The 14,612-nt window shown below is 37.6% G+C and overlaps 1 protein-coding gene across 2 annotated transcripts in view; it reads right to left on the reverse strand.

Annotated features, from left to right (window-relative positions):
* LOC122805640 (heterogeneous nuclear ribonucleoprotein L-like) overlaps positions 1-14,612 on the reverse strand; it is a 427,980-nt gene that overhangs the window by 44,476 nt on the left and 368,892 nt on the right. For both annotated transcript variants that reach the window (XM_044075926.1, XM_044075927.1), the window contains exons 9-10: positions 13,073-13,305; positions 2,123-2,244 (exon numbers count right to left, since the gene is read on the reverse strand). In XM_044075926.1, coding sequence (XP_043931861.1) covers positions 2,123-2,244; positions 13,073-13,305 — 355 coding nt within the window. The remainder of the gene's footprint in view (positions 1-2,122; positions 2,245-13,072; positions 13,306-14,612) is intronic.

The following is a 14,612-nucleotide window of genomic DNA, read 5'->3' on the forward strand; positions in this document are numbered from 1 at the left end:
TCTCATGGTAATACTTTATTACTTATTAGGTATAGTAAACTTTTCAGCTGCATGTTAATAGTTTCTACTTTGTTTATTTTATTTCATATTCATTGTATGCATTTTTCTCGCTTCTTTATTTCTTTAGAATGTAGTCTCTCCAAAACTGCCCACGTTTCATGTTCAGTCTCCCATTTTATTCACATTGCTTTTTATGATAATGTACACCTATATTTTCATATCTTTCAGACTGTAAGCATGTCTTAAGCAATCATCAATAGTGAATAATATAACCATTTTTGAACATACAACAAATTTTGCAAGTATACCAGTCGTACGTTTGTAGTTCCTAATTCAAAACTTTATTTTCTTTTAGTTAAATTTATAACAGAGTCACAAAGACATTTTCTTTCTTAATTTCTTTAGGAGAAACAATGCCACTGCTTAAGTGAGTGAAATTATTTTTTGCCTCATAGCTGTCAAGTTATGAGTGATATGACAATGGCACACTCTAGAAGTTGCAAAATGTGTAATTAATTTATTAATTTCCTCTTTTTTCTCAGAAAAATATTCAGAAAAGGGTGATTTCCCAGAGATGTAAGTTTTTAAAGCATTCTCCTAAAAGAAGCAAACATCTGCTTCCAGCATCCTTGTCTGTTGGTACAGTTTCTATAGCTTTAACTCACACCATCACTCTGCAGTTTCTCATGAATTGCTGTTAACATTAGCACATGGCTTCTCTGCTTTCCTTCATATTATGCTTTAAGTGGAACAGTAGCAACTGTATTACAAGACCATTCAATCATAACAGTTCTGTGTTTTTCATTTCTCTGTTAGTGGACTCCTACTTCAGAGCATGAGTGCCACATCACTGCTATCACACATGTATGATACTCCTTTACCCTCCAAAGCATTCCGGTCAATGGTTGTAAAACAGACTCAGTATCCACTTCATCTTTCACACACGATGTGAGTTTACTCCATATGTACTGTAGGACTGTTGTTCTTGGGTTATCAAAAGAACTGAAGTAGACTCTAACACCCCTTGTATTTCTGTCTGGTTATTTGACTGCAGTCTTCTCCTATGCAAACATATAACCTCTGTTTCTGCCTTCCTTAATCTTTGTTGACACTCCATTAGCACTCTCTAGAGAAGTGTAGGGGAATTACGTTGGTGCTCCAAGCAGTTACACCTCGCCATCATGACTGCCATCTCAGAGCTCCAGTAAAGAATTGGCCACACCTAGTGAGATTAACCAGTCAACAAAAGGTAAATAGATAAATGAATGTGTGATTGAATAAAACACAGCCCACCCATCACTGATCATTTTTAAACACTCTCCAAAAATGATGGGTTATTAAAAAAAAACATGTTGAGTCTCTGAACAAAGATCACCCATAAACAAGTTCATACAAGACTAGAGCACAAGCACTTTTTAAATAGACCACCTCAGAAATGTGTAAACTCAAAATCTTCTCTGTCTCAAGCCCTATAAATAACATTGTGCATCATTTGCAATTATACACTAATATATTCAGAAAACCTGCCTGGAAAAATGTTGCATCAGTACTAGAAATAGTTGCACAGTATATGGTTAAAACTGTCTGTACCTAAATATAATACAGTCATCTCAAATGTCTTATGCAATCAAAATTAATTCATGGGACATGATGTATTAGCGTAGTTTAGTTTTAAACAAATTTGACTCTATGTTATTGCCTTGAATTGCCCTATAACTCTAATAGTTCACCATACTACTGTTTAACATGCTAAACTCACTAGTTTCTCCTTTGTGTGACTCTGCAGAGGGAAACCTTTGCCACCTATACTACATTTTTTTATTTTATTTTCATACCCATTTTGCATTTATCTAGCATGATTTCTTTTCTTTTCTTTCATGCTTATTTATCTCAAATGCATTTATTTTGTACATTTTCTTGATATGTGTTGGTTTATATCCTTCTCTTACCATTGATTATTGTACTGTGAGTAATATTGACCTACTATTGTAATTTGTATTCTGTGTAGTTTTTCTCCCTAGCCCTTTGCTAAAAACAGGTTGTTGTCCAGTTGGACTTTCCCTGTAAAGAAATGTCAATAAATGAATAATGTATGATAATGACTTATGAAGATATTGCTTACCAAATGGAAATCTTCTTGTCAAAGATGACAGCATTATTGAGATGAGTAAGGGTCCTTTCCACAGCAAACTCATCTCCCATTTGCACCATGGCTGTTTCTGGCTTCCTCATTAATATCTTAACCTATAACAAATATCAAAAATACTTTATCATGCTATCATCATCACTGTTGTAGCCTGCTTATAACACTAACATAACAAATATGGTTGATACTCATGCAGAATTCTTTTCAAATACCTCTAAAATCATCTTTACATAGAAACCAGTCTTTCCTCTACCGACACTAGATATGTACCGAGTTTATGTGCTGATCCAGTTTACCTGTCACTAATGAAGTTTGCTAATAAGGCTGGTAGTTCGATTTCTTCTGTTTACGTAAGTCATATATTATAAAAATGTATTTTGGTTACTTAACTCTGTTCTGTCCAAAAGTATGAAGGTATGTAACTTCTGTACTTGGATATCCTGCTGGTCATATTTAGTCAGTGGCCACGGTAAATAAGCACAGGTGATATCTGTAGCATGTTTGTCAAGTAAAAAGTAGCTGAAGGTAATTAGAAAGCTATTTTCATACATTAGAATGATAAAAGAAATGTTGGTATTCAGTCATAAAGAAAGAAACTAAGAAGGAATGTAATGAAGTAGGGAGAACAGATATGAGAATTAAACTCAGAAGCACAGTGGGTATAAAGAGGAGGCATATTTAAGTAGATTCAATATGATTTGCCAAGTCATGATGTAACCTACATAAGCATGTATGATTAGCAAAAGGAGACAGATATTAATTGCAAGATTGTATGACAGGGAGCATCTGCTCTGAATGTGATCAACATGGCTACATTGTGAATAATCATTGTTAAGTGTTATTGAATTTCTATGCTGACCTAACCCATGAAAGAGACCTTAAAGCAGCCATGCAAATGATAATAAAAATGGATTTCTGTACTGTCTAGATCAGAACAAGAAAGGCACGTCTGACTATGACTAAAGGAACAGAAGCAAAGGCCTGTTTGTAGGGGTACTGAGAATGCCTGCAGATGAACTAACACAAATTGTGTGAACTAACACAAATTGTGTGATCATATGTCTGTTTTTATACTAAGGAGCTGTGTCTAGTGTGTGTGTGTGTGTGTGTGTGTGTGTGTGTGTGTGTGTATGTGTGTGTGAACAGATGATATATTACACATGAATCCATAAACTGAAACAGAAGGGCACTTACCATTTCTGAAAGCTAGTAGAAAGTGATGTAAAATATAACACTAAACTGATGAATCAATTATTTATCTCAGATCTTGTCCGAACTCAATGTATGAAAGACAGTGGTATTTTAGTACAATTTGTACTGCCAAACATGAAGTGTATGGCACATACTAGTGAAAATCAACAAAAACACACCAAGCCAGGAATGTGTAATAAAAATACACCAAATCCCTTTCAATAAAAAAAATTAAATAAATAAAAATACAGACGTGGAGAGGAAAAGTAGAGGCAAAATTGTATGTCTTATATACCTACAAATCAAATACATACACGCATACACACACACACACACACACACACACACACACACACACACACACACACACACACACACACACACACGCACACACACACTAACCCTCTGTTTTCCGTTTTGCTTGCATTTGCACATGGTTGTGACTTCAGAAAATGCTTTAACTTGAAGTATCAAAGCAATGATGCAGTAATGAGAACAACCAGTAGGTTGTACATTGATGTGTACATTAATAGTTCCGAACTACTAAATGCTTACATGTGATTTGTCCCTCTCTTCTCTCATTCTACAGGCCAACACTAAGGGACTCTGGCTAACAAAATTTGCAGATGACTGCAAACTGGGAGCCATTACTGAATCCCCAAATGATGTGGATATTCTACAAAAAGGGCCTTACAGAAACAGATGCTTGGTGCCAGAGCCATGGGCTCAAGCTTAATGCAAAGAAATGTATAGTTATCCTCTTTGGGAAAAACCATGTACCCATGAATTACCACACAGGTGGCAGTACACTAAACACCGAAAAGTGTGATGGGAGACTTAGGGACACAGGTGGATAGTGGTCTCACCTTCAATAACCACATTGGCACAACAGTCGGGAAATCCTTCTATGTGGCACACCACATCACTAAGGGATTTTCATCCAGAAAGAAGGAGGTCATTGTCCCACTGTACTCATCCCTCATTAGACTCATTATAGAGTATGAGGCCCCATATGGTATGTACCTCACAAGACATCTGCAACAGCTAGAAAGGCCGCAGAAATACCTCACTAAAAGAATCACAGGCCTAAAGCAGATGCCATATGCTGACCATCTAAAAAAAACTCCAGCTATACTCTGTGGCATATCATCTACTCAGAGGCGATCTCTGCTTAACATACAAGGCCACTTAAAGAAATCCCAATCCCTCAGAACCACACACTCCAGGGATCTAAACCTTGTCATCACAATGAACAAAACATGCTGGAGGTATAGGTTCCTGACCCAGAGGCTCCCCATACTCTGGGAAAGACTGCCCATACATGTGAAGCAGACTGCCTCCTTGGCTTTCTTCAAAAGGAACCTTGATGATTGGATGGGAGATATGAGATTGTGTCAGTTGCCCTGCTAGACAGGGGTCCAGGGAATTAAATATTGTGGGAAGAAATATCCAGGGGAATTGTTATGGCTAGGCTTGTATAGGTCCTAGGGCCGATAGCCTAGTACCAGCTTATGAACCCATGAACCATTACACTTTGAAATACTCTCTTAAGATTTGTAAACAAGGCACCATTTAGCTGTTCCTGTGTATTATTCCCTAAATGGACATAGGCACACAGGAGAATAATACCAGACAAGTAAACACACAAGCAGTAATAAGCTTAGCCATATTAAGCAGACAAACTTAAAAAAAAAACTGTAAACTGAAGAAGTTTGACTGTCAGAATTACAATATAAGTAAGGAGAAATGTACTAGACACTGAGCTTATGTAGTGACCATGGTTCATAGGTTGGTACTAGGCTATCAGCCCTAGGGCCTATACAAGCTTAGCCAAACAATTCCCCGGATATTTCTTCCCACAATATTTACTTCCATTAATTTTTTCTTAACAAATGTCAACTGTTCTGTCCTACTGAGTCAGAGACATAATGCCTATACCACCAGTGACACAAGGGCATGATAAGTGCCTGCACTGTAAATGGCACAGAGGTGTGATGTCTGCCTGAATTACCAGTGAATCAGGGGCATGTTGACTGACTGCATTACCAGTGAATGAAGGGCATGATGTCTACCTGCATTACTAGTGAAACAAAGGCATGATGTCTGTCTGAATTACCAGTGACCTCTGGGAATGACATCTGTCTACATTACCAGTGACTTCTGGGACTGATGTTTGTCTGCATTACTGGTGACCTCTGGAAATGATATACGTCTGCATTACCACCAACCTCTGCGAATGATGTCTGTCTGCATTACCAATGACCTCTGGAAAGGATCTCTGCCTGCATTACAAGTAATCCAAGGACAACATGCTTGCCTGCATCAGGAGTGACCTCTGGGCATGATATTTGCTGCAGCACCACTGGCCAAGGTTTGCTTAATAGAAAGAGTATGTAAGAGGTTGACCATTTAATAAGGGAGGAGGAAGAGCCATTCTCCTGCTTGTCTCTTTCTGGGAGGTGCAAAAAGGGTAAGTCTTTGGGTGTATGCCTGCAGTAAGTCTCCTTTGGAGACGGGGGACTTTTCAAGAAGTTTGTGCTTCATAAGGGTGTCATGGCCACAAGAGGAGTTGTGTAAACTGTCAGTGAGTGTTATCTCCTCATTCTACTGATTCTGAGTCCATCACTTTGCTGTCTTGCTGGGACACATCAGTGGACTTGCAGGACTGAACACAAAGAAGTAAATAAATCATAGATTTTTGTGAAGAAAGGAGTGAAGGACGAAAATGTTGGCAAAAATTAGGAGGTGCAACACCTAGCAGGACTAAAGCACTCTGATCAAATTAAATAAACAACTCAGAGGACAAATAAAGTCTACCAAAGCCACAGTTGAGGTAAATTTGCCCTCCCAGGCTAAGGATAAACATAAGGCATTCATTAGCTATGTCCACAACCTGAAAGGCAATACACAATTTTGTGCAGAGCTCATTGTTAATGAAGCCACCTATACTGAACAAGATGATATAGTAAACCTACTGATTGACAAAGTCAGCTCCAACCTTATCCCTCTCTTCAACTCAACCTTCCTTCAGGAAATACCATCAAATATAACTCCCCCTACTATTGAACAGGTCCTCAATGCTCTCTCTAAGGCTAAGAACACTGCATTAATGGGCCCAGACAATATCCCAGGATGGCTTCTAAATAGCACGAAACATGACCTATCAGGCCTGCTGGAATTTCTATTTAACTGGAATTTCTATTTAACTGTAGCTTCCAAACAGGCTCCATGCCTTATGAGTGGAGAATAGCAACAGTCATCCCTCTGCACAAAGGTGGGACATGTGCAGACCCTGGAAACTACAGACATATAAGGCTCACTTGTCTCATATGCAAAACTATGGATGGAATTATCATGGAAATTATCAGTAATGGCATAGGAAACCTCCAGACACTGGGCCCAACTGACTTTAGTTCCTTCAAGGACAGGTCATGCCTACTGGTGGACTTCATTGAGAAGGTCACTAAAGCAAAGGTTGAAGGCAAAATGGTTCACACTGCCTACCTTGACCTGACCAAGGCATTTGATACAATACCCCACTCAGGAATTGCTGACAAATTTAAGAGGTGAGGTACAAACCCTTATGTCATACAGTGGATAGCCAACTGGCTCACAGATAGTACTCAGTAAGTTATAATTGGGGAGCCCACCTCTACAAAGAGGCCATTCACATGTAGAGTTCCTCAGGGACTGGTCCTGTGACAGCTTCTTTTTGGCATTTACTTCCCTGTAGTCAAGGCCAATGTCAGTGTCCTCTGGCTGAATAAATTTGCAGATGATTGCAAATTAGGAGCCTGTCATTGAATTCCCCATGAACACAAATGTTCTCAAAGAAGGGCTGGCACAGAAAAACAACTAGTATCAGAGCCATGGACTAAAACTAAATATCAAGAAATGCATAATAGTATCTTTTCAGGAAGTCATCCACCCTTCATAGCTATCATATTGACAACACATCCCTAAGAGTTAACCCAATATTCAGGGACTCGAAGATACACACAGACAGCAATCTAGCCTTTGACATCATGTATATACAGCAGTGAGGAAATCATTCTATGTTTTTTAACTTATAAATATAGGTATGGCATCCAGGTCTAAGGAAGTCATTGTTCCACTGTATTCAGCATTCATCAGAACTATCATCGAGTACAATGCCTCCTTTGGTATGTACCTAACCAGGCATTTCCAATAATTGCAATGTCCACAGAGGTTCCTCACTAAAAGAATACAGGGCATAAGTAACCAAGGACCTATCTGTGTATTCTGTCTCCTATAGGCTGTTGAGGGAAGATCTATGCGTGGGATACAAGGCATTGTCAGGCCCCACTCTGATGGACCTCCTGCATATCCACAAAACAAACAGCACTAGAATTACCCATTCTAAAGACTTAAACCTTACCAGTGATATAAGTAGGACCTGGTGGACAGATAGGTATGTATCCCAGAGACCACCCCTTCTCTGGAACAGGCTCCACATCCATGTGAACCAGAGTTCCACCCTAACCCAATTCAAGGGTAATTTGCACAGTTGAATGGAGAACAGGAAATTCACCCTTGGTTTAGTAAGGATGTCTATAATGGACACAGGCAGCCTGTAAATAGTTCAACTTCCAGGCCCCTGCTTGTAAATGTTTCATCTCCCAAGCCCCTGTTTACAGTTAAACAGATTCATTCTCCTCATATTTCAAACCTTCACTATGTTTGGGTCTTGTGAGCATCCTTCTTGTTTTCCTATCTAATCTATCCAACACATTTTGGGGCCAGTCACTTACTTCAAAACTGTAGGTTAGGACAGGAAGAGCAAATTGGTTTATAGCTTGGATTTTGTTCCTAGATATCAACGCTGTTTGCAGGATTAATTTAAGTCTTCTAAAGTATTCCTTACTAAGTTTTATTGTCGTTTGTTCATATTTTATTGTTGATCCTTCATCAATTCCCAAATATTTATACACTCCCTCTTGCTCAAGCTCTCTTATGTCACATTCTTGTCTCAAACTGATGTTTGCCTGGTGCTGCAGTTTTCCTGCTTTAAAGGTTGTTTTTCCATATTTATCAAGACCAAATGATATTCTTATATCATCTGAAAAAGTTTTTACAACCTGCAGTCGTGCTTTCAATTACTCATCTGATGAGCTATACAGTTTTAAATCATCAACAAAGAGAAGATGATGTTTTCTAGGTGCCAAAGTATAGCCATGGCCTAAGTGTTAAGTAAACAGCTTAATGTGTTAAGGGCAAAGCAGAATAGCAACAGTGACAGAGAGTCACCCTGGAATATCCCCCTTTGAATTTTTATCCCTGGGATAATAATTTGTCCTTTATCATGGCTTAATTGCAAAGTGGTCTGCCACGGATTCATGGTCACGGTAACACAATCAGTGTAGGGTGTATCTTATGCATTTGTAAGCACTCTTTTAGCCATGAATGCGGGATACTATGAACTGTTTTTTTGTAGTCAATCCATGCCATACTTAGATTCTTCCCCTTTTTACAGTTCTCCACTATGACTTTATTTAACAACAAATGATCCTTTATTCCATATGACTTTCTTTTATTGTCCTTTTGTTTTACTGCCATAATTGAGTTTTCTTCTAAATGACTATAAACTCTGTCAGCATCAATTTGCATGTATAGTTTATACGTCGTCGGAAGGCAAGTTACTGGTCTATAATTTTTAGGATAGCTTGCAGGTTCACTCTTTAGTAGGAGCATTGTTCTTTGTGTTGTTAGCCAGGTTTGTGTCTGTTTGTGGTGCACATTTAAATAGCTCTTAATCATGGCTAAATCTTTGTGCAAATATGTTAATACTTTTAACCAAAACTTAGGTACTGCATCTGGCCCTGGGGTTTTCCAGTCAGAGGCTATTCTTAACTTTGTTTCAATCTCTCTGGCTGTTACTTCATCGCATTTCATATTCTGTACCTTTAAACGTCTTATTATTTCTTTTACTTCTTCTATCCATTTAGCATGTTTGTTATGTTCCACAGGGTCTTCATTGACACTTCTCCAAAATGCATCTATTTCTTCTTTTTTTGGCAGTTTTTCAAATCCTTTTACCTTGTTTCCCAATTCTCTATAAATCCTTTTTGGGTCATCAATACATTGCTTGCTTTGTGCTTTTCCTTTATATTTATCTGCGTATCTTATAAGTTTTTCCACCTGTGCTGAGATTTTTAGTTTGTTATTTGTGATAGTGCATGATAGATCCTAATCTGCTCTAATACTGTGCATTGCTTTTATCAAATCTTTTTTTAATATTTTTGTTGATCTAGTCCCTCTTCTATAGTCTTGTAACAGTGACACTTCTTGTCTTAATTGCTTTATAGTTTTCTCTATTCGATATGTCCATGATGGCATTTGATTTCTCCCCTTCCTTTCCCTCACTGCCCTGTGTTCTTGCAGTAGGACCAGTTATTAATTTAGCTGCACAATAATATACCGTTTACTTCTGTTCTGTCACATGGATCTCTAGGAACAGTCCTAACTACTGTGTTTATTTGTTTTATCAGACTTCTGACTTTTTGGGTTTTATTGACCTTCTGCAGACTATTTCTTTCATTGATCTTAATATATCTATCTATGTCTATTAAATCAATCAACTCTTGCCTTAGCTCATTTTCATCCAAACTGAGGGTACATCCCTTGTTTTCCACTTCCTGTGGGCATTCTATAGAAAGTTCTATAGCATCTTCCTGTGGCACATTCTCTTCAATTTCATACTGTGCCATCCATTGCTCTTATCATTTGGGAACTCACTGGCCTATCACTCCTCAACATTGACTGGATTAGAGTTTCCACAGTTTCCTGTTCCTTCCCTTGCTGTCTTGCTACAAGTGAATATTTATACTGGTTTCCTGTGGAAAAATATCTTTATATAGCACTTGACCAATTGCTTCATGTTTCACTGGTTTCCCCTTACTTTGGATATCCATTGCTCTATCCTGTTGTGGTGCTTTCTGAGTTAGATTTTCTACATCGAATCCTTAACTTCACAGGTACCCCATAACCTCAATTTCTATTTCTTTAACTTCTCCATTACTTATCTGCTTTTCCACTTTGTCTTCTTATTTTTTGTATTGTAAAGTTTTCCATGTCCAGATTCCTTTGCTTGTGCTGTTCTTTTTGCATTAATTAGTTTTGCTTACTCCTTTGCATACATATTACACCACATTAAATCTCTTTTCCTTTCCCATGTCCATATTCCTTCTTCATACGTCTTCTGACCTTCTTGCTTCTCCTTACTTTGGGGACTCACTCCATCATGCTGTGATGTAACCTGTGTTAGACCTTCTACACCAAATTCTTCACTTCGCAGGCACTCCATAACTTCAGCTTCTATTTTTTAACTTCTATTTTAATAATCTTCTTTTCTATGTTCCTCTTTGTGATGATATTTTTTTTATTGTGAAATTTTCCATATCGGGATGCATTTGCCTGTATTTCTCTTTGAATATCTTTGGGGCTGCCTTTTTTATATTGATTAATTTGGCTTTCAAGTAACTCTCTATGCTAAATCATTGATGTCATCCAACGACCCATTCAGAGGACTATATTTTCTTTATTTATGTCAATTACTTTTTTCTCTCTTTTGTCACCATGTATGCTGCCTGGATATCAGTCTCTTTCAAGTTAAACACATTGTCCAGTCTTATCTTGGTATCTAAATGGCTTCCTTTGCATTTCACTTCCAAGAAGAATACAAGATAGCCTTTAGTCTCTGAATGATTCCTTCATACACTGACACTTTCATCAAACTGAAACTCTGTTTTCTGTGTCAATCAGTAAGCATCATCAATCAGTATTGTCCATTTACCAGAAGACTGACATATTCTTCCAAGCCTTCATCGTGTGTTGCTATGTTTCTTGTTGCTAAGGCTTTCCTTCTTCCCTCTTCTAATGGTGGAGTTGTCCTCCCTTGTCTGCCTACTCTGCTGTCACCCATCATGTGATACAAGTTGCTTTACCTTTGGAAAACACTTGCTTCACCCTATCACTGAGCTCTCTCTCCTTCTTGTCTCTCTAAGCTCCCTTTGAGCATTTTGTGACATCTTTCCTTAGCCTTTCCTCCTCACTTGCATTCAAACTACTTGCCTTCTTTAACGTCAGTATTTTTCTCCGTTCATCTTTCCTTTATGATATAATTTGTTGTGGGACTATGGTATGATCATTTTAATTTCACATGCCACCTACAAGTGGACCATGCCATAAACACCATTTAATCACTACAAAACTTAAATAAAAAAAAATTGTAGTAAATACTTCATTAAACTGTGAGCATAATTAGAGCATCACTGGATCTCTGTAGCATATATAACATGCCCCAGGGTCACATGATGGACATTGCTATATAATCAAATGAGTCTCAGCTGGATCTCAGTAGCATATATAACATGTCCTGGGTTACATGATTAACACTGGTAAATAATCAAATGAGTCGCAGTGAGATGACCCTCTTCCTTATAGATAAAAACCTAAAGTTTTCAGTGACATTCTTGCTTTTACAGTGTGTGGATATTTTGATTAATGCCCTTGGTCTACGATATAGACAGTTATTTTTCAAACCTATTTGTTTAAAAAAAAGATAAAATTATGAAACTCATGGAAATATATCTGCAAAATTATTAGCTATGTTTTTCATTCACATCTATGGCAGGGCAGGGTTGTAGTGCAAAGCCATGTATTTGTGATTCTGTCTGTATGCAGGGGCATGACTGTAACTGTCTGGATTTGTGTCTGTGTGCATGACTGTGTCAGGGTGTGAGTGGTAATAGAAGCCTCTGCAAGCTCAAGGTATTGGTAAATAGAAGGAATACTAGGGCAGGTATGTCTAAAGGTGTTAGGGTTTGATTCAGTGACATAACAAGCCCTTAATGAGATACTACTCAGTGTGGCTTTAAAAAAAGTCTACAGAGTAACATTGTCAGACTAATGGGCACAGTGGTCCTGCCAGGCAGTGCTGGTGTCGATATTTCTCTGACTCCTGGCCATTAACAATTAAATCAAAGGGCTGTATAAAATAACATGTAATTAATATTTCATTACCACAGTAAGCAAAAGAAGTTTTGGTGGCTTGTGCTTTAATATAAGTCCTTGGGAGGGAGATATGCTGCTTTTTCAGTCAAACATGGTTTAAACAGCAACTGAAATTCCCATTTATTTCCCTGTGCACTCTCCAGCTGAGTTACATAAATCAGCTTATAAAAAAATAATATTTCATTTACATACTGGGGCACAGTACAAATATAGCCTATATTAATGCTGTTTTCAGGAAGTAAGCACACACAAAACCTTTATTAAAAAAAAATCAATTGTTCGAATAGCAAATGCGTCATCCTAAAAATTAATTCAAGCAGAAAACAGTTATCGTTCTTTAAACAATCTGTCATAAAACATATACCACAGCAGAGATTTTTCAACCTGTGACAGCTTGATCATTATGGAAATTCTCCTGTACTACGATTGAGTTCTTCACTGCCCATGATGCTTTTCTACTTTTTGGTCATGCACATTGAAAGCTATCTGTCTCCAAGATGGTAAGGAATGAAACTGTGCAATTCATAATTATATATTATTTAAAAAGCAGTCATGCTCATAAATTGTGTCAGAATTAAAAAAGAGGGAAATAGAACTGCTGAGAAACAAAACACTTTCTTTTTATGGACCCTGACCTATTGATAACGCTCAGTCATAAACAAAGCCTTCAAAATATAAGCAATATTTTACAATTTATGTTACCTGCTCTACGTTTCCAAATAAGCAAACGATATTAAATATACGATCGCAGTTGAACTTAGACTGTTCGAGTCCATGAAGCATGATTACTCGGCTTGGAGGTACTGGACCGTGCAGTCTGTTTTCACAAGGCATTGTTACTTGAATGGGGGGATGATGTCTGGGCCTCTGTAAATCAGTGGCATCATCTGGAGTTGGACACGGAGAATAGGGATGTCTGTAGCCAGGAATGTGGTCTGTGAATTTGAGGAAATAAAAACTTTGTTTTTTAGCTTGTTATAACAATCAGAAGCTAATATCTGGTATTTCATGCAAACTATTTCATAGATTGTTGGCTTCATAACAGATTATATACTTCCTTTTCTCTAAATAGTATACCCTCATGTTTTTTCATAGTGATCCAAGTTTAGGAAAAATAGAATTTTCAGAGTTCTGAAAAAGTTGGATAAATTGAATGTATGTTAATGAGTGTGTGTGTGTTTGTACATATACGGCATGTTTCTTTACCTTCCACAGGGTGTTGGAACAACACTTATGTCCAAAAAAGGCATACAGAGTCTGTCTCATATCATGCAACACTTTCGAATACCTTTCTCTTTTAAGTATTTTACCTTTTCTGATTGCACAAGCTTGTTTGTTCTCTGATCAGAGCATATTGATGAGTTGTTTACAGCAATTAAGTGATTCTGATTAATTCTGATTATTTTTTTCTCTCTCGGTGTGCATTTATATCTTATTATTGTAAAAGTATACTACAGGTGGCATTTGCTAAAGTCACTCCTATCATTTGTGGTATATTGTACTGTTCTGGTTAACCAATATGTGTTTTTCTCTTTTCTGGTTTGGTTTTTGAAAAGAGGAGAAGAAAGACCAAGCATCACACAGCAAAATCACATTGACACCTGTTTGTTGCTTCCTCCTACTTCTTTTGTTTGGTACAGTTTACTACTTGACTTTGCCAATTGCATCATTTAGACCCATCAACTACATATGAACCAAGGATACTCAATGGTATCCTGTGTCCCTCACTTACTTGCATAACTGTCATACAGAGTATGTATGTGTGTGTTTCTGTGGGAGGGGATGGGGGTGGTTACTATATATTGATTGATTTTGTTAACTAGTTAGAATCTTTCTCAGTTAAGGGAGACCCAAAGAACAAAGACTGCATCATAAAAGTAAGAAAGTATAGGACAAACATAAATAAACTATAAGAAGAGAAAAGAATACACTCTAGTTCTAAAAGAAGTAGCTAAGTGCAATCAAACAGCATACAAGTTAATCTACATTAAGCAAATTAAAATTCAAATGAAATTATACAAAAGTTGACTCACATTGCTAAAGTGGTTAGAAAGACCTTCTACATTGCCCACCTGATCATGAAGGGATTCACATCCAGATCAAGTGAGGTCATTGTTCCCCTGTACTCTTCACTTATCAGACCAATGATCGAGTACAATGCCCCATTCGGGATGTATCTCACCCAACACCTGCAGCAATTGGAGAGACCCCAAACGTTCCTCACCAAAAGGATAAAGGGACT

The sequence above is a fragment of the Protopterus annectens genome, chromosome 6.part1, assembly GCF_019279795.1.
Source record: "Protopterus annectens isolate FY-2018-M chromosome 6.part1, PAN1.0, whole genome shotgun sequence".
Taxonomy (NCBI): domain Eukaryota; kingdom Metazoa; phylum Chordata; order Ceratodontiformes; family Protopteridae; genus Protopterus; species Protopterus annectens.